The following is a 20,324-nucleotide window of genomic DNA, read 5'->3' on the forward strand; positions in this document are numbered from 1 at the left end:
AATCATAAAATTTAGTTTCAATATTTTATTTTGTAAATAATTAGAAACTGACAACAAAATAAAAAAATTACAATATATATTTTCATAATTTATTTTTTACGACATAGAAATTAAAATAAAAAAAGAAGAATGATATTAAATGGACCATAATTTTTTTAAAAGAAATAATTTTGAAAGAGTAATACACTCTGTTGAAATTAGTTTATTTATTTATTTACATTTATTTGGTATAGGAAGTAGTATTATATGTGGGAGATGGAGAGTAGTAGGTAATTTTATGATCGTCATTCTTTAATCTTATTCCATTACGTTTCGCATTATTTCCCAATAACCAAACGCAGTGGTAGGAGTGTTCACACAAGTAACAACCAATAATGTGCGAGGTCAAAAAGCGCGTGGGAGGCCTATATAACGCATCAAACAACCAACGGCGCTGATAAGCAAAATCCAAAAGCTCCAACTCTCATCGCAGTTCTCCCCAATCTCCTCTCTCCTCCATCGTCCGATCTCCATCTCTCTCTCCCTCTCTCTCTCTCCCCCCAAAAACAATTCCACCAATCCCTCTCTCTTTCTCTTCGTCGCGCGCCAAATACAAATCCACCGGTAACCTCTCTCTCTTTCTCTCTCACGCACACACACACACACACAGACATTCTCTCGCTCTCTGTCTAAAATATCTGTTTCGTTGCGTTCATGGCGGGCCTAGGGTTTCTAGGATATTGGGTGATTTTAGTCGATCGATTGATTCTTGAACCAGGGAGTCAACAACGATGGCCGATGCTCCGGGGAGTCCCGCCGGTGGGAGCCACGAGAGCGGCGGGGACCAGAGCCCTCGTTCTTCGGTTCGCGAGCAGGACCGCTTCCTTCCGATCGCGAACATCAGCCGGATCATGAAGAAGGCGTTGCCCGCGAACGGCAAGATCGCGAAGGATGCCAAGGACACTGTGCAGGAATGCGTGTCGGAGTTCATCAGTTTCATCACTAGCGAGTACGCGATCTGTTTTATTCTGCTGTGCATGTGCCTAAAAATATGCCCCTTTTTTTTGTGGAAGTGTTTTTTAAGATTTTCTGTGCAGGGCGAGCGATAAATGCCAGAAGGAGAAGAGGAAGACTATTAATGGCGATGATCTGCTATGGGCGATGGCGACGCTGGGATTTGAGGACTACATTGAGCCGCTCCGGGTGTACCTGAATAGGTACAGAGAGGTAAATTATCCATTTTCGTTGGCTGATTCTCCGTTTAGCTGCCGAAAAAAGAGTGGAAATGCAAGAAAAAGCGAAATAAAGGGAAATTGGAATTTTTTTTTTTTTTTTGGTTTTCATTACATGGGACGCAAGAAAAACAAATTCCACTTCGCTGACTGATAAAACTAGTAGCCCCATTTTCGATGATGCTTTTGCTTTATTGAGGATCGGGACAACATAAAAGAAAATTTAAGCGTTGAATATTTTGATTATACTCAGTTTTTTTTTTTTTTTGGCCACTAAACGCAAGACCTGTGTTCTTGTTTGTGTGGTGTGTGCGCATACCCATCAGCTGCTTGATGCTTAATCTGAGATGAGGATTTGTTTTTGAAGTTTTATTATCAATTTAATTTTCAGAAAATCAAGGAATATAAGTTGCAAAATGAAAATGAAATGTAAATCAACTCAACAAATTGCATTGGCCGCTCTTGGCTTCACCGATTAAGGTTACATTTCTTGGGTCCCAAATAATGAAAAAATTGAGGATCAAAATTTTGACTCTATTGCTTTTTATGACATATCCTCATAAACGAAATCAATTGTACTAGTTCATATGTTAATAGTATGCTGCTTTGAGTTTGTTCTAACTCCTTTCTTGTTTAAATTTGTTTGGTTGTTATGTTGGGAATGACTGCGATATCAGATGGAGGTATGTAAACTATCTGCTATACATTGTCATTCTTTCCTTTTTTTTGTTTATACAACTTTGTTCCATTTATTAGTTTTATTTATTTTCTCATATCTTATATTGTGACCCATAACTTTGGCCAATTGTGACCTTTGACAGGGTGACACCAAGGGATCTGCTAGGGGTGGGGAAGGGTCTGCTAAAAAGGATACAGTTGGTGGTCATCCTGGCCCAAATGCACAGGTGCATCCTAGACATCTTTCTTGTAGAAATTGTCCATTGGGCTCTGTTAGAATGCTTGAATCTTGGAATGATGAAAGCAGGGAAGGGGAAGTACTGAAACTTTCTTATAAATGGATTGGTTTCCCAAGAAATTATGAGCTTTTTCGTTTTCTTACTCGAACAGAGATACAAATAGATGCATAAGTTTCATCTTTCCACTCCCTTCACCCTCGTTGAGATCGTACCAGAGGCTTTTCATTCCTTTAATTTTTTATTGATCAACTTATCACTTTTAAACTTACTACATTTGTGATGAATGCTTCTTGCAGTTTGTTCATCAAGGATCTTTCACACAAGGAATGACCTATGCAAATTCACAAGTAATGCTCTCTTTCTCTCTCTGAGTTTTTTATTTCATAAAAAACGTGGAAGTATAAATTGTAATGGTTAAATATTGGAACTGGCAGTTTAGGGAATCATTTGCAATGAAAAATTGGATTAGCTATTTTGTGCTTCCTTTTAAAGAGAAAAAACATTAACTAATACATTGTGCTGACATAGTTAGCTTTAATTTTATTTGCTCTGAAGTTTGTTTAGGTTTGCTTTTAGAATTTGATGATGCCAATTTTTTGTTTTTGAGTAATTGAGTTTCTAATTGTTGCAATGGAAAGAATTTAGGAGAGCTAACAATACAGTAATGATTGGCAATTACATGGGCAGTATCTGCAGCCAAACGTGCCTCACTTGAATGGTTTAGAGGTTGAAGATGATATGCACATGGCATCTCATTAGATTATGTTAAGCAATCAAGATTAAGGGGCAACCTTTGGGGTGAAAAATGTGGACGATCAGGCTCCAAAGATAAGGTTTTGGAGCTTGATTTGCTACTTTTGTAAAAGAGGAAGGATCATCATAATATTTATATGTTTAGGTTTTTATGAATACGCGAAATATGTTTCTTGTTTATGTTTTGTTTATTTGAGCTGCTGTATGGGGATTAGAGGATTATCGTTGAAATTATCGTTTTGTTTATTTGTGTTGTTTTATGGGGACAAGAGGAGTATCGTTGAAATTGTTTTTTATGTATTCTTTTATGAATAAGCAAGACCTATTATGGGCCTCGCCTAATTTAGTAGCAACCACTAATCTCCATAGGTTGTCTCTTTCATGCATGAATCTCCACAACCATTTGCCTAGAAGAGCCTTATTCATAAGGTCCAAACTTCTAGACCCCCCAGACATGCAGTTTAACTATCCCCCATATCACTGAATGTACTTTTGGTTCCCTTTGAAATTGTTTTGGAGAAACCTTTCCTGCCAAGTGGGCAATTAGGATGGGGACATGAAATAAATAGGAAGATTAGCCAAAGAACTCTTGGGCAAAATCTATGAGGCTACTGCTCTTGGAAAGAAACTGCCCCTTCCAACCTACTGACCTCTTTGCAAACTTCTCAGTGATTGGTCCAAGATAAAAATCTTTAAGTTTCACTCTCAAAGTGAGCCCAGAATAAGCAAGTCTAGGTGAGGTAACTTTTCTTGCAACCAATAATACTAGCAAGCCTTTCACATTCCTTACTCTCCCACAAAAAGATGATCTCATTTTTACCCTAAATTCATACTTGAAACGGCTTTTCAGTAAAATAAAACACATCTCATCTTCAGTTTAAGATCTTCTTTTGCATAACTAAAATGATCATTTGCTTTAAAAGGCAATTTTGCCTCTGGGCATTTTGGGGCCAAGACACATCAAGGTACACAATCAAGAGAAAAAGGCGCGCACCTTTGGCACCTTGTCAAAGGAGGTGCACTTGCATAATGGGAGCACGCACACACACACACACACACACACACACACACACACATATATATATATATATATATATATATATTTTCTTATCAGAAGGCATAAGCAAAAGAATGTATTTGGGCTCAAAAGGGACTTCATTTAGCAGAAAGTGAAGAGAGGAGCTGCCACTTCTCTGATCTCTCTTCACCTTTGACCAAATTTGTTCGTTCTCGACTTCTTCACGCTTCAATTGATATTCGCACACAGGAATCTTCTTAGATGACTTCTCTTGGCTGTCCTTTCCCTCCGACAAGCTTTTCTGATCAGTGAATGACCCTTCCTTTTGTTGTTATTTGGCAGACTCCTTGTCTCCATGTGTTGTACGTTCTCTTCTTTCTTTCTAATATAGATTCTTTTATTATGTTTTAAAAAAAATTCTATAGGGTGCTACATTGTTAGACAAGGGGGGAATTTATTTGATAGCTTTTGAACAGAGGCTGGCTGAGTTGATCAGTCAGATGCCAGATCGTTTGCAGGCAACTCTTAATTTTATTAAAATTGATAGGCATATTCTCGGATCTGATTTGGAAAAAGGGAAAATGCATACGTCACTTCCCATTTTACCACTTATGGAAGATAAAAATGATAGCCCAACAATCAACACCCCAAATGAGAGAGCTGTGGCCAGTCTAACACCCTCTCCAGTTATCTCCTTCAATGACAAATGTGTACTAGCTTGCCCTCTCCAGCAGTTTGCTTCTTCTTCTTCTTCTTCTCTCTTCAACATTCCACCGATGTGTATTGTTTGTTAAATGTTAACTATTTTTTACTTATTGAAATTTTAATTAATTTTTCTTATCACTTGTCCCTATGAAAACTAATTAATAATGCATGCATACGCATACATACACATGCACATATTCATACGCACATGTAATATACTGCCAGCATAAGACCTGTCAATGATGATCCATGACTTGAAATATTGTTATATTAAAATAATTGGGTTTATTTTAGTCTAACAAGAAACTATATTATTTTTTATTTATAAATCACTATATATATATATATATATATATATATATATGATAAGAAGCATATTATTTATATTAAATTAATAAATTTGATTTATGCATTTAATGAGTTTCATTGAACAGATCTGCTCAATTCAAATGGTTAAAATTGGAAAATAGCACATTAATATATTAGATACCAAACAGTTTAAATAATTTATTATTCAGTTCAGTGATTGATTCACATTAAAATTCAGAAGTTGTTCATAGAATTAGACTTGAATTTAATATTCAGCACTTAATTTTACCCAACATCACTTATCTATGAATGATTAGAATAGCTTTTTGAGTCACTTTTTCCTGCATTTTCTTTTCATTCTTTTTACTATATTAAAGCTTAAAACTCAGTTTTTAGTTGTTTTATTTTCATTAATAATTTTTTTTTTAAATAATTTTTTATTTACTTTGATATTTAGCATTTATACCTTTAATTACTATAGATAGACCTAACCTTTTCTCCCATTAACATTACATGCAGTATTTACATATTGTAAGTTCAATTTTATTTTTTGTACTTTCACCAAATTTGGAGACGAATAACACAGTTGCTGTGCTATATGAACTTGTTTGAAATATGAATATTCAATATTTTATATTTTGGTATATTTATGATTTCTTAGTTCAGATTTTCACATATAATCAATAAAGTAGTGAAAAGTAGAAGATGCATTCTTTTTCTTTCCAATTGCAACGAAAGAAACCAAGCTAACATCCAATGCATATAGTAGATGTTATATTTAGACTGATTAAATTTATTAAAAATCATTTAAAGCATATGTAGGAATCTGGGATCAAAACATGTGAACCCATATGAATTCATAGACGCAGTGTTTGTTACATCACAATGGTTGCAACTGTTACTGTTACACTAATTGGCTAATTGCCGCTGTTTCAAAAACCTTGGAATCATGCATCTTCATGTCCATTCTCCATTGTTTCCCAAATCCTTCAAAGAGTATTGTCAAGAAATGCATGTTGCTCTTGATAACCTTAGCGACAACCTTATTAAGTCTCATTTTATATACACTCTTCACAAGACTCATGAGTCTGCAGTCTTTAATATCTCCAGAACAACTTTTTTTTTTTTTTTAAGAGCAAAGGGCAGCAACTAAATAAACTTTCTTGTCTTGTGCAAAATAGAGGCAGCCATACTATAAATTTTGAGGGAGAGAAAGAGAAGAGAGAGATCCCAGTGTGGTTTGGAATAATTCCATTTTGGGACCGTCAGGACCTAGGTATTTTCCCTTCCAAATCTTTGAGGGCACTAAGCATTTCTTCTTCTTAGAGGAAGGGAGTTCCAGCATCTGCCACTTCCCTAGCCCCTACCCAGTCTGGCAACAAAGTAACTTGCCTAACTTTGGCCTCCAGCTGCATGTTTCTTCAAAATGATTTTCACCGTATTCAGTGATTTGTCAATAAGCATCTTTTCTTCAAACACCTCTCCTTGTATCTTCTGCAAGAAATAGCAACCCTGTGAAAATACCTGGCATTTCTGCCTTGTGGATCCACAAAGCTCTATATTTTAGTCTCCTCAAAATTTCCTCCATTTCTTTAAGTCCTGGTCAAATTGCATTTTTCTGAAGTTCTTACCTGGCACCTATTTCTTCTTGAGTTGAATGCATTAAAATTTATTTTTAATCCAACAATTGCATGTTTTAGCCTTTATTGCTGGGAACTGTATTTCTGCAATAAATAGCAACCCTATGAAAATACCAAGGGCCTGCTTAGTTGTCGAAAGTAGTTCTCATTTTCAATTTTAATTTTCCAAAGAATGACAAAAAAGTTAGCTAATTTTTCATTTTTACAACAATTTTATGAAATAAATGAACAAAAAAGAAACAGTTTTTGTATGATTTTCTTATGAATATAGTTTTATTTTCCATTTCAAAATTTTTAAATAATTACAATAAAGTGACCTTTTTTTTGTTTTTTTCTAACTTTCCTAATTTATATACAAAAGTTGGGAAACATCTTTTTTATTAATTTTAAAATTTCTAACTTACTTTACATATGTGAGGATGAAAGCATGAAATTCGGATCTTGGGTTTGTGTGTATAAAACGTATAGAATCCACACAAATCCAAATCTAAGCCCCAAAATCTATAATTTATACAATTTTTGGAAAATTGAAAAACAAGTTTTTTTTCTTGTAATTATTTTAAAATCTAGAAATAGAAAATGAATTTTTTTTTTTTTTTGCACATTTAAGCAAAGTAACAAACTCTTTATTTTTACCTTTTCAATATAACTCATGAAAAACTAAAATATTTATAATTCTTTTGAAAACTAAAAATTGGAAGGGATAGTTATAGTTGTCAAATTAAGATTTGAATTGTGAAATGTAATTTCCAATTTTGGGATCAAGAATCGAATCGTAAGATTCTGTAAAATTTATAAAATCAATTCTAAATGGCATGCATATATTGATATAAAAACAACAAGAAAATTTATGAAATACATAATTTAAATTTTGATAATAAAAAAATCATGTCATGTGTATGCTTTCCCTAAAAAAATGAAAAGTAAGAGAATGAATTAGGAAATATTAATAAAATAATGAACATTATTCTATTCAATAGAAGGAATCAAGAAATATAATAAAAAATTGAACTTTTGGTGTTTATCATCAATTTAGAAAAACAATATTTTATGCATATTCTTTTCTTGGATTAAAAAGAAAAAAAATTAACCTACAGAAATATAAATAATTGAACAGACTACTAAAACAACTAACTTTTGAATCTTAGCAACAGAATGTAACATGAGTAGCACCTTGGTGATTGTTTTGCCCCTTCTTAATGGCTAAATACTATACTCATAGATTGAAGAATGGCTTTGTGAAGGCAATATAAGACCTAAAGTTCTATTTTCTCTTTTTAAGCACAAAACTATCATAAACATTGTAAACAAGGAATGGAAGGAAATCATGAAAACATAAAAGTAGTAAAAAAAAAAAAATGTTGTCTTTGAGGATTTAAACTGGTTGGATTTGTCATGATATGATATGTCTAGAATCGTGTGAATTGATAGATTCGGATCGATGCAATAGATTCACGAGGTGAATTGATATATTCGGCAACGATTCAGTTTTCTTTTTAGATTCACTAGTAAGATTCGAACAATTTGGTGTGGAATTGATACAGATTGTATGAATCGAATTGTGAATCATAAGACTCTAACAACTATGGATAGAGTGACTTTCCTTACCTCTTTATGGGCGCACTCATTGGGTTTCTTTAGGGGTTTTCCACTGTTTGGCCTCATTAGAGACTGGAAGGTAGCACTTTTGTAATGGGTTTTTGTTTGTATCATATTTTGCTGTTCATATGCTGGTTTTTTCCTTGTCACCTATAGTTTTTTATAGCCTTTTTAGCTGGTTGGAGAGGATTCCTCATCCTCCATATTTTGTACTCCCTTTTCTCCACTTTTAATAAATTATCTTCTTCTATAAAAAAAGGAAACGGAAAATGTTTTCCACAACTAAATGGCCCCCTTGGGTTTCTACCCTCTAGATCCACAAAGCTCTATATTTTTGTCTCAATGAAATTTCATTCATGTTTGTAAGTCTAGCCAAATTGCATTTTTCTGAAATTCTTACCTAGACATCCTTTTATTCTCAAATTTAATACGTTAAAGCTTTACTTTTTATCCCACAATTGTATATGTTTTGGCAATTTTTTAAGAGGCAAAGACATAAGGCAAGGCATTTTAACCTTTAAGAGGTAAGGCGTAAGCCTTGAGGTGTTGTGGGGTGTAAACCTTTTTAGAATTTTATTTTTAGATAAAAATATGTAAATAAATTACATATATATTTAATAATAAAGAACAAGTTAAGAAAGTTACAAATATAATGTAAAAAGAAATCAAATATAATTTGTAAACTACTTGTTAGCCATTCAAAAATTGCTGATTTGAATTCATTGTGTAAATCATGACAAATGATATAACATTATGAAGTTCAAATTATTTTCAAGATCTAAGATACAACTCTCAATGTTGAGGTTCAAGAGTTTTAGAAATCAATTCATATTATGATTTATTTTTTTATATAAACTTGGAGTTAAACTTGAGAATATCACACACAAAATGCGTATGTGTCAACATGTGCTGTGTTAGCCTTTGTGGGAGTAGATTGAGCCTTAATTTAGGCATGCCTAGCCTTGAGACGAGTCTCAATTGAGCTTTTTAGAGGATTAGCTTTTAGCCTTTATTGTGGAAATTGTAGTATACTGATGAAAAATCTGATTGTATTCTTTGCTTGAAAATGGGCTACAGGCAATTGTTGGTAGATGTGATACCTCCATGCCCATTGTTGAAGGTGGAAGACACCCTAAGGCACCAAGATGATGTTATTCACTTGGGACTGAGTGTGACAAAGGCACTGACTTGAGTATATCATTGAAAGGGAAATTTTATATAATTGAAAACAGAAAATTGAAAAATGCATATGTGCTGAATTGATTCTCACAAAACAACAAAAAACAAAACAAAGATTTTTACTCAAAGTTTCTCTATTGTTAAGAACAGACAAAACATCATGAAGACTATGTCTCTCTTTTGTGCATAGGGGGTTATTGAAATGTAGGGAAACAAAATGAGGGGTTTTGGTTGGATCTGTTTGATGGAGCAAGGGAGAGGAGATGCTTCACTTGATAAATTAAAGGAATTCTTGGTTGAGAGGAGGGGAAAATGTTTATGAGAGAGGGAATTAAAAAATAAGCTAAATTTTTTATACTTCTTTGCAAAACTAAAAATTGAAATACGGAAAATGTTTATCACAACTAAACAGGCCCATAAGTTGTTTGAGTGGAGTAATTTTGATAATCACTTTGGGCACACTTGAGGGCACGATTGCCTTGTGCCGTTAACTAAGGCATTTACCTGGCTAGTTATAAGGGAATTTGTGTTGGTTTCATAGTTCTTATTCGACATTGTGGCTTACCTGAGTGCATGGATTTGTGCCTTTAGGCATGAGCAGATTTTGATTGTGTTTTCTTTGAAATTTTATTGAAATTATGTGATGAACAATTGTTCTAAGTAACAAATTATTTGTGATCAACACTCATTCCCTTTCTTGAAGTGGATTGCTAGATCTTAAAAACTCCAAACTCATGCCTTCAGGCATGAGCAGATTCCAAGTTTAATGTCTCTCCTTCCATCAAGAGCTATACTGTCTAAGAACATGAGCCAATTTGGCCTTGTGCAGGGATCTTAGTAAACAGCATTGGTTATTGAATTTAGTTTGGGATATTATTTCTCAACAGCTTAGCTCGAAGCTTAATTGAGAGATTTGGTCAGCAATGCAATCTTTTTAAAGGTTTTGGAACTGATTCATTCAAATTATTGTAATACCCTCTTGTTGCTTTATTGCTTTATCAAGAGCCATCCAAACTCATTGCCTCGACATTTTAGTTTGAAACTTAGTTAAAGATATTTCTACTTTAAAGAAAATGTTGTGAAAAAATTATGTTTGTTTGCGTATTGATGGTCCTCTGATTGCCTAAATTTAAATTGAGCTCATTGTCAAAGCTTTTTAAGATTGTACTGAGTGGGGGGCATACAAGTTTTGCAACTTCGGTATTGCATTGTGGTAATTGTAGTAAAAAATGCTCTACCAAAATTCCATTCATGTAAATGAGTCAAATCATGCATTCTTGGAGAATGGATTTTCACTTTTTTTTTTTTTTTTGTAATTTTGAAATGTAACAAGTTGTTACTTTAAAAAATTATGAGAATGAATTTGGGATATCTTTCCATCTTGCTTAAGTTGAAATTTTGGTAAACTTAAACCAGTGTCTAGGTCTCTTCCGATACTCCTGTTGTCCTATTGCTTCTACTAGAACCATGCGTGCCTATGTCACCAAGTATCAACAATGCCACCCAGACATTACCATCTCTTTACTCTTTGTTTCATTGACGTGAATATTAAAACATTGTTGACATTGTCAGTCACTGCTACTGTCTCCTCCACCTCCCCTATATTGTTAACAAACACAATTGTTGCAATTCATTATGTTGCTTGATTTTCATGTTGGCAAAATGATTATGATAGTTCTATGTAACTTGATTTTCGTGTTGACAAAATGATTAATTTTATTTTTAAGATTTCATCATTCTTTTGAAGCAGGAACAGCATCATTTTTAAGGTTTCTTGCCCTGACACACTGAATTCTTTGGAATTTTTGGTGAAGGAAGATGGCAACATATGGATGTGTCAGTTAGAGCCTAATTTTTTGTAGGCTTAAGATCTCTTCAATGTGCCGCACAAGATGTTTTATAATTTGTGGGATGCCATCAAAGTTTAGCTTTGACATTCATTTTGTGTTTTTTTTTTAAAAAAAAAAAAAATTATTATAGTACAAATTTGGGAAATATACAACTTTCCTCTGATTTGATGTCTCATTCACATTTAAGTAACTAGAGGGATTTCTTTAGTGAAGATATTAGAGTCAAGCTTGGAGTGTCGTCTCCAAAATTTATTATTCCATGGTATTGCTTCAGGAGATGAAATTTTAGTCCTTGAACTTCTTGTGCTGCATATGGCATTTTGGATTGTGTGGGTGGTTCTTTCTTTAAGTTCCTTTCGCCTTTTGATCAGTTCTATGTTTTAAAAGGCTCAATCAAGGCTTGCCTCAAGATGAGGCATGAACAGAACACCATGAGGCCAGATACGTATTGAGGCTTGTGCTTTTTTGATGTGTGAATCTCAAGCTATATTTGATTAGAAAATTTTAAGTGCATGTTTTTATGAAAATAAATGTCTTAATATTAGTCCTGAATCTGGAACATTCTGAATTAATTGAGATTTGCATCTTATGTTGTGAAAATATATTGAACTTGGTAATATTTGAACTCTCTCTTGGCATGCTTTCTTTAATGAATTCAAGCTAGTATTTTTTGAATGACCAACAAGTAGTTTACAGATTAAAGAATTGGTTTCATTGAATTGATTGTTCTGCTTGTGTTTTTCTTGGTGATCTCTTCATTATTTGTTTGGGTTGCTTATACACATTTAAAGAATTGGTTTCATTGAATTGGTTGATACCTCTCTGAAATGAGTACCTTGAAGTTTGTTTTATTTATTTTTTATATTTTTGAAAGAGTTGGGGGGGGGGGGGGAGCTGTTTGTTTTCCAAAAGGCCTCCTTGATTAGCAAATTTCTTCTTGTGTTAATTAATTAGGAGAGAGGAAGTTTGCTAAATACACATAAAAAAACAATGGGAGATCCATTCAAAGATGGTAACTGAAACACAGGTTTACACTTGCATAAAAAACTTTTGTGGGCATGTTCCTTTTGAAGTTCCATTAGTGCTAAATAAAATTTGGAAATAACTATGTTTATGGATATAGACATCCTTTTTAGAATTTTTTTTTTGTTGATAATTGGGAGTGTGTAATAAGGGCACCAAATGCGTGCTAACCCATGTGCAAAAAATAAAAAAAATCTATAATGTCCTACTGGATGCCTCTGTATCATCGAAGAATATGGACATGCTGGCTGCTTTTTCCGTCTCCAATCCCAAAGCTCTATTGGAATTGCCTATACTGAAGCACTGTGCTTCCCCATCATAGTCGGAGCATAGCATTTTAGTTCACCAGCGGCAGGGACTATCTCCTACTCGTCCTTGCTTCTTTTCTGGAGGTTACCTGAAGTTGCACATTGCTTCCCATGTAGTAGTCAGGATGATTGTTTTCCATATCATCCCCCAGCATTTGTCAAAATCCAACTTCTTCTCTGAAGGTTATCTGAACTTGCATATTGCTTCTTCCCAGGCGGTAGTCAGGATATGATTGTTTCCCATATTATCTTCTAGGAAACTTATTTTCTCTTATATTTTTCTTTTTTATTAGATATTATAAAAAATGAGAGTTTGTTTTATTATGACTAAAAATTATGAAAAATTAAATATTAGTGAAAGTGTAAAATCAAAATTCTTGTGGAGAATTCAGCAAGGATTGTTGGCTGAGAACTCCAACCTCTGAACAAACTATCCTGAGACTGAAGATTTTGAACACGCAACTAGAGAAGTCATGTCCGGGGAAAGCCCATTAACTTGGAGAGTGCACTCACTGAGGATTGCATAACCTTGTCACTGTACGGTAAGTTTTGTGACCATCAGAATTGAAATTGCTGTCTGAGAGTTTATAATGGGAAAAGTTTCTTGCAACGGATAGCAGCTGTACGTTACTCAGTTGAATATCATAAAATTGACTTAACTGATTGCTCCTATATAATGCTGTAATAAAATGTCACATGACTTCTGAACTCATGTTTGATCCTTCCTACTGTCTTTAGATTTGCAGGCAATGAAGTGTTTTTTAGTTTTAATTGCTTAACAGGAAATCTATTATTAGTGTTATTTTTGTTGGTGAACTCTGCCCCCCTGCCCTTCAATCTTTAAAAAATAAGGGTGACGGTTTCTTCCCTTGCTGCTATAGTTTGTTTGCTTTGAACAACTGCTAATGATGACGGAGATTGTATTTTTTTGGCTTGAAATGTAAGCAGCCGCAGGCGCAGCAGCATCTGATGTTACCTCCCATGCGAGGCACAGAGTAGAGGAAGGTTTCCGCCTTCTCTTCCAGCAATATGGGTGAGATTCAGGCGGCCATTGCTGTTCCAACAATTCTCTGAAACCCATTCTTATTATGTTAGATTTGGACTCTCTGGTCCTCTTCCCCCCTACCAAAGAATTATATATTTTTGGTCCCTTATATTATTTCTTTTTGTTTTCAACTTTCCCGTTTCTTTTGCTTCATTGCTGAAAATGTGAAATGCTTTGATCATGGCTGTAAATTTGACTCATAATATAGTTTGTGTGATACTCGCTAGAAATCTTTATATGTATAGAAGTATAACTCTGCAATATGTATGTTTTTTGCCGGTGGTATTAATAGGAGTGGTGGAATTTAAGTTAATTTAGAAAGTCATGTTAGAGTCGAAAGGGTATAGGATAAGTAGAAATAAATTATAAGATAGAATATATGAAATATAATTGTAGGAGTGGTAGTGAAAAGGATATTTAACATGATAGTAAAGAGATTAATGGTACTAATAGATTTAGATAACTTGGATTTATTATGTAAAAGGAAAGGGAAATCTAGGAAACGTAATATATAAAATTAAAATAAGTTTGGTAAAATGAAAGAGTGTGTTGAGTGTGTCCTATGATTATAGGATACTTTTAAAAATTAAAATGAAAATTTTATAAAAGTGCTATAATGCCAAGTGTGCTTCCAGTAACTAAGAAATAAAGCATACAAAAAGTAAAATTTGTTAAAATGGTAATGTTAAGGTGGATGAGTAGTATAACATAGCACTAAATATAAGAGAATGGTGACTTAGATGTTTTGGGGACCTATTAGAGCATGAGGAGGAGTTATAGTTATTTGTTGGTACTTGCAAGTCTACTTGAAACATTAACAAAGAGGTGTGTAGGGGGTTAACTGTTCTAAGAATGTAGAGAAAACAGCAATTGGAATTGGAATTTTAGAGAACAACCAAAAAGTGAGATTTTCCATCAGATGAGTTCACTAACTTTTTTTTATATTTTCAATGAAGCCACTTATTTTGACTTTCCAGTCCTTGTTCTTACCTGAGTAATTGTGAGTGATAAATTCATTGAATTTTTAAATAAATTTCTACAATAGATTTGGAAAAATGAATGTTTAGGTTGGAAAAATACAACATAATTTGGGTGGATAGTGGGTCATTTCTAAGATTCAAGAGGTTCATTGATGAAACTTTGACTGATGATGGATGTTATTAAATATAAATATAAATATAATTATCCTATGCTTAAGAGTAGTGGATCTGATCTTGAATGTGAATTTAGATATTTTATATATATATATATATATATATATATTATACCTAATAAAGGAGATAGATATGGTTCGGTTCATTAAAATCTAAATAATATGAAGTAGGTAATAATTGGATTTGTCATAAATTAAAGTATAAGTAGCCTATTTTTTTTCTTTTTAAGATAAGGTAGGTTTACTTTAATGTTGCACTTCAAACTATGAATTTTATGTTTAAATTTGAATTTAGATAGATTTTGACAAAATTTAATATAATATTTTATAGTACATTTTGTTCAAATTTGCACTTTCAAATTCAAAACCTTTGTGATTATGCTTTAGAATAATTTGCTTTAATTTAATTTATAGACATAAATTAATAAAATTTTGTGATTAATTTTATGGCTCCAAGTATTCTTACTATTCTAATAGAAGAAAATGACATCATTTCTTCTATACTAGTATAATAAGTATTGATTTTATATATATATATATATATATATATATAAATTTGATAAAATAAAATGTAAATCTCTTTTAAAATTTAAAAAATTTATTAAATTTTTCTTTAAATTTGATGAGAACATGCAAAGTTGGCTTAATGTTTTGAGGATTTTCTTAAATTTCTTTAGGCATCATATTTATTTAACTCCTTCAAACTTATGTATGAAGATACAGTAGTGTTTGGGGTATGGAGCTACTAGGCAATCGTGGCCCGGTCAAATGGTCAACATCTCTCTCTTATGTGAGGGAGCACGTGATGATTAGGAGTGGAGGCATAAAAAGTGCACGTGCCTGGGGCTGATGCCACGACGTGACCATCATTTGACTGGTTCCTCCCCCCACCAGCTCATCATCCATCCACCTGTTCCATGTCCATCTCTCTCTCTCTCTCTCTCTCTAGGACACGTGTCATATGTACGTCTTCTTCATGTATATATACAATTACCGAAGAGCAAACAACAAAATTAACACTCGATTCCACTTATTAAAATATTTTTTAAATTAAATTGACGCTCAAAAATATGTATACTGCTATTGTGCATGTGAAGAAAAATTACCCTATGCTAAGTAAAATAATAAATATACTAAGAATTAAGATTTTAAATAATGTAACGATGAAATATATTTCATATATTTGAGTATTACATATTATGGCTTATTATTCGTATTATTATTTTTATTATTATTTTTGGAGGTGTGGGTCAAACCCAAAACTTGTACAAAATTTGAGCTTCTAACCTTTTATATATATATATATATATATAAAATGTACAGATTGGCATACAGCTGGCCACGTTAAAATACAGAGTGGGGGAGAGTCAATAGTCATAATTTACATCTGGCCAGCCTCCCTCACGTGGCTTCATCCATTTGTCCCATCTTTGACCAAACTACCCCTTTACTCTCTTCACCTGTTCATCTAACTTCACGCGCCTCAACCTTGAATTTTCATTAACACAATAAAAAATTTTAATTTTTTATTATAACATGTTTTTAAACCATGCAATATGAAAAATAATTCCAAATTTAAAATATTAAATATCTTGTAGGCCTCAACTAATATATATATATATGAATTTACCTAAAATAACATATAAACATTTGTACTGGCACAATACATAGAAATAATTAGTTGAACTTTTTTTAAAAAAGGATCACAATTTAAGAATTTGATTGTTGCCTTAATTTAATTAAATGCGTATGATTTGACTGTCTAATTGTATAATATATGCTTTATTATATCTCAACATTATGGGTCCGCACTAGTCATTAGATACTAGTGTAACACCCTCCAATTGATGGGGATTTCTTATAGACGACCTTTTTAAGTATTTATCATACTTTAATAACTTCAAACATTGAAGCAATCATTTTTGTAATCAACGAATTAAAAACCTTCGTGGATAAGGACCTTTAAAATCTTTCTCTCACTTTCTTATTTTGTGTTTGGAAATATGAACTTACAATCTTGAATTTACATTTGTGTAAACTAAAATAAAATATAATATAAACTTGGTAGGAAATATAGTATAACTATTTAAAACTTAAATACAAATCAAACACAAACACGAATATAAACATGATTCTTATTAAGGCTGAGTACCAATATATTGCTCTCTTTAAGGACATTCAAGTCTTCTGCGATTTTTCGACTAAACACATGAACTGGTGTAGTAGAAGTTCAATTTGACTTGTCTCCTCCAAGATACAATAGTCTGATTTTAATTGTATGACTCAATCTAATTTTACACAAACGGAAAAGTCCAAAATTTCACAAAGAACACATTTTTTAAGTTGTCAACCCCTTTATACTTGGACGATAGGATAGTATGATAAATGTGATGTGAAGGGAATTGTATGTAGAGATGTATCTTAGAGCCAATGCCTTAGAGTATATAAAGGCTCATGGTCCTAAAAATAAGGTCCAATTAATATATTGAATTTAGGAAACATAAAAAACCTAAACCTAAATAAATAAATATCTAACTCTAATTTGTGCTCTTCCAAAGACTTACTTCAAGATACATGCCCTTTTCAAAGATTCAATTAACTAAAAACCTAACTCCAATATATATTCCTTTTCCAAGAACTCAATTAAATAAAGTCTAATTCCAAGATGATTAATCTTCTTTGGTAATATAAAATTAAAATAAACTAACAAGATTCCCTTATTTTAATATATAGATGCAACATTAATGTAGAGATTTTAACCACCAAAAAGGGATGATTATGCATAATGAAGGTCTGCTCCGCATTGAACCTTTACTTTCTGAATAATAATCTTTGCTCTAAAGTCGATAGTTGTCTTAGACTTGAACTATGATTGCCGAGGGAATAAAGAATTTTTGCTCGCACATAATGATCTAAATGTTAACATGAACTTTAACAATGAACACGTTCCAGCCTTATAATATTCCTAGTTTCATGAGCATATTTGAGAATAAGCTCAATTCTCATACAGAGTAGCCCCACTCTCATGCTCACATAGGTGAAATCTGTTTAGAGTGATCTTACAACTCTAATACCCTACTCATAAATGATACAGATTATCGTTAAAAGTCTTAAAAACTCAACCTTCCCATTATAGGTTCAATGCACTTACACCATAGGGATGAGTTTAAGATAATAGTGCATTTTCTTACAACCACCATATGATTTGTTCTTCCCATTAAACACAATTACAAGGTCTCTGGTCCTTGGGTTGGGTATCCTTCTACGTGGTTTATAATTTTACGGGCTTCAATCCTATTTCCCTCAATTTTCTAGGCCCTTTATCTTGTTAAGGCCTTAGTTAATAGATCTACAGGATTCTTAGTAAATCTACTTAAATATGTTCTCACGATACTGTATTTCCTTCTAATGGGTCTTGATTTACCATTATAATAATGGCTAAGCACTCTACCAATTGCAACTGTGCTATCATAATTAATTAGGTTAGGTGGTATTGTGATGTAGGACGGGAAAGGTCGACCTATGTCCTACGATTCAATCCTCACACAAGCACATACACTTAAACACTTTAATTTAAGAATTTAATTATCCGAACATAAACACAATAAATCATGTTTTATTTCACATGTTCAAGGATTTTGAAAAGGTGTATGACTTGTCCAGCAATTAAGTCCCGATTGGTTCTTTCACAAAGGAATCAAGTTATATACTGAAAAGTTGTTATTTCAAAGATTCAAGAATTAAAGTTCTATGTTAGCAAACTAATATTCATACAATTGATTTTAACTAACAAGTACCAATATTGCAATCTATGGATCAAATGGGCTATTCAAAGATGTGATTTTAATCTACTAGCAAGGGTCCACAAGATATAACAAAAGATTCAAGCACAAGTATTGAAGTTACCAAGATATTGGTTTGGATGACTTGACATTGTTCCACACGTAGTTAGGTCACACCGTTGGTCCTTCGTACAAGCTTTGAATCACAAGATGAACGCAACAATGAAGTGTAGATGATAATCGTCGTATGGGTGTATGAAGGTGCTGGCCGTATGGTGTTGATGGGGGCCGTGAGAGTATTAGATGGAGGAGGGGTTGATGGAGTCGTTGGATAGTTTAGCGGTCTCTCACCACTTAATCTCCGGAGAGAACGCCGTAGCCTCACACTACTCACTCACAAGGAGAGGAACAAGCTTTACAAGCTCAAGCAAAGAGATGCTTCTTCAATATTCAACTTCAACTTTTCTTCTTCTTACAATAAGAAAGCTATTTATAGGCATAGCCTAGGAGACATAGCTTTAAACACTCAATAACTCTCAACAATTTTCAACAACAACTCTCAATAACTTTCAACAACAACTCTCAACAACTTTCAACAACTATTAACCTAACACAATTAATACTTACTAAAAAACAAGGAACTCCAACTCATAAGCACACAAGTCAAACTTGGTTGTCTTACATTATTACAATTCAAATTTGAAATTTAAACACATTCCAAAAGGAAGGCTAAAATCGTGTGGGACCCATTGGAGCCATGTGGGGGCCACATGGGTTTTGAGTTGGACTTTGCTTCAATACTTCACTTGGGTCTTCAAGCATGGTCTTCAAGCACCTAATAATCTTGAAATAACATATCCACAAAAAATATAAATTAACACAATAGCAAAGTCTTCACATAAAAAAGTCTTCCATCAAAGAAGTAGATGATCTTCAATTAATCCCATGTGATCCTGCAAAATAGATATAAACAATAGTGGACATCTGGAGGTCGTCCACGTGTCACCATGTCATCAAAGGAGTGGAGATCGGGAGGTCGTCCATGTATCATCATATCAGTAAAAGGGATACATAAGGCATGTTGATCCCCATCATATTGACTTTTCTCAAAATGGAATTTCACAACTCAGCTTCCATAGTTGAGTTAGCAATTGTTATTTGTTTTTTAGATTTCCAACAAACGACATCATCACCTAAAGTAAATATATAATCAATGGTAGAGAGAGAATCTGTCACGCCCCGAACCCGATAATGGGACGCAGGGGTGAATAAGTAACCTAACTTGTCCCTGTATCATACAAAACATCCATGACACAGTATTTAAATCATGCATATGAATATTAGAACAACTACCAGCTTAGTATGACAATTTTCTTGTTTACCTCCGTGGCATGGGTTGTGCACTGATACCTCTGACAGTGTCCTATTCGTACAGACAAAACCGAACATCTTTTATAGTCTGACCGTCCCCTTGTTTATTTTTACCAGTAGCTTACTAACTCCATGTAGGTCAACTATCTTAAGTACCCACATTGATCCCTCATGTGTGGTTGCATTGTACTGCTAGCATCGGAACCGTGCTTATAATAGTTTAGAGTATTTTTCAAACCCATCACTGAAGTTTTTTTCAACTTCTTTTGGTAGCAAGCTATGGTTCCAGTATCATATGTACAATTTATAACAAAATATAGTTAACCTATGCAATTCTAGTATATTTACAAATTCAAATCATCACATCGGGTATAAACCGGCACACATCCGCTCAGTTTACCTTTTTTACAGATACAACTCGGTGTATAATCGGCCTCTGTTTTTTCACATTTAAGTATAGC

General features: G+C 33.3%; 1 protein-coding gene across 3 annotated transcripts; it reads left to right on the forward strand.

Annotated features, from left to right (window-relative positions):
• The first annotated feature begins 355 nt into the window (after nt 1–355).
• On the forward strand, nt 356–13,787 carry LOC131167090 (nuclear transcription factor Y subunit B-1-like). 3 transcript variants are annotated; one of them, XM_058125888.1, is made up of 6 exons: nt 356–603; nt 707–988; nt 1,077–1,206; nt 2,033–2,116; nt 2,425–2,475; nt 13,461–13,787. In XM_058125888.1, exons 2-6 carry the CDS (start codon nt 771–773, stop codon nt 13,509–13,511), a joined length of 534 nt encoding a protein of 177 aa, XP_057981871.1. In that variant the 5' UTR covers nt 356–603; nt 707–770; the 3' UTR covers nt 13,512–13,787. The 3 variants fall into 3 exon arrangements, with proteins under 3 accessions (XP_057981871.1, XP_057981872.1, XP_057981873.1); XM_058125889.1 differs by having other exon boundaries at nt 439–603; nt 758–988; XM_058125890.1 differs by lacking the exon at nt 13,461–13,787 and adding an exon at nt 11,082–11,342 and having other exon boundaries at nt 442–603; nt 758–988.
• Nucleotides 13,788–20,324: the final 6,537 nt, after the last annotated feature.

Source organism: Malania oleifera, chromosome 10 (assembly GCF_029873635.1).
Source record: "Malania oleifera isolate guangnan ecotype guangnan chromosome 10, ASM2987363v1, whole genome shotgun sequence".
Lineage (NCBI taxonomy): Eukaryota > Viridiplantae > Streptophyta > Magnoliopsida > Santalales > Ximeniaceae > Malania > Malania oleifera.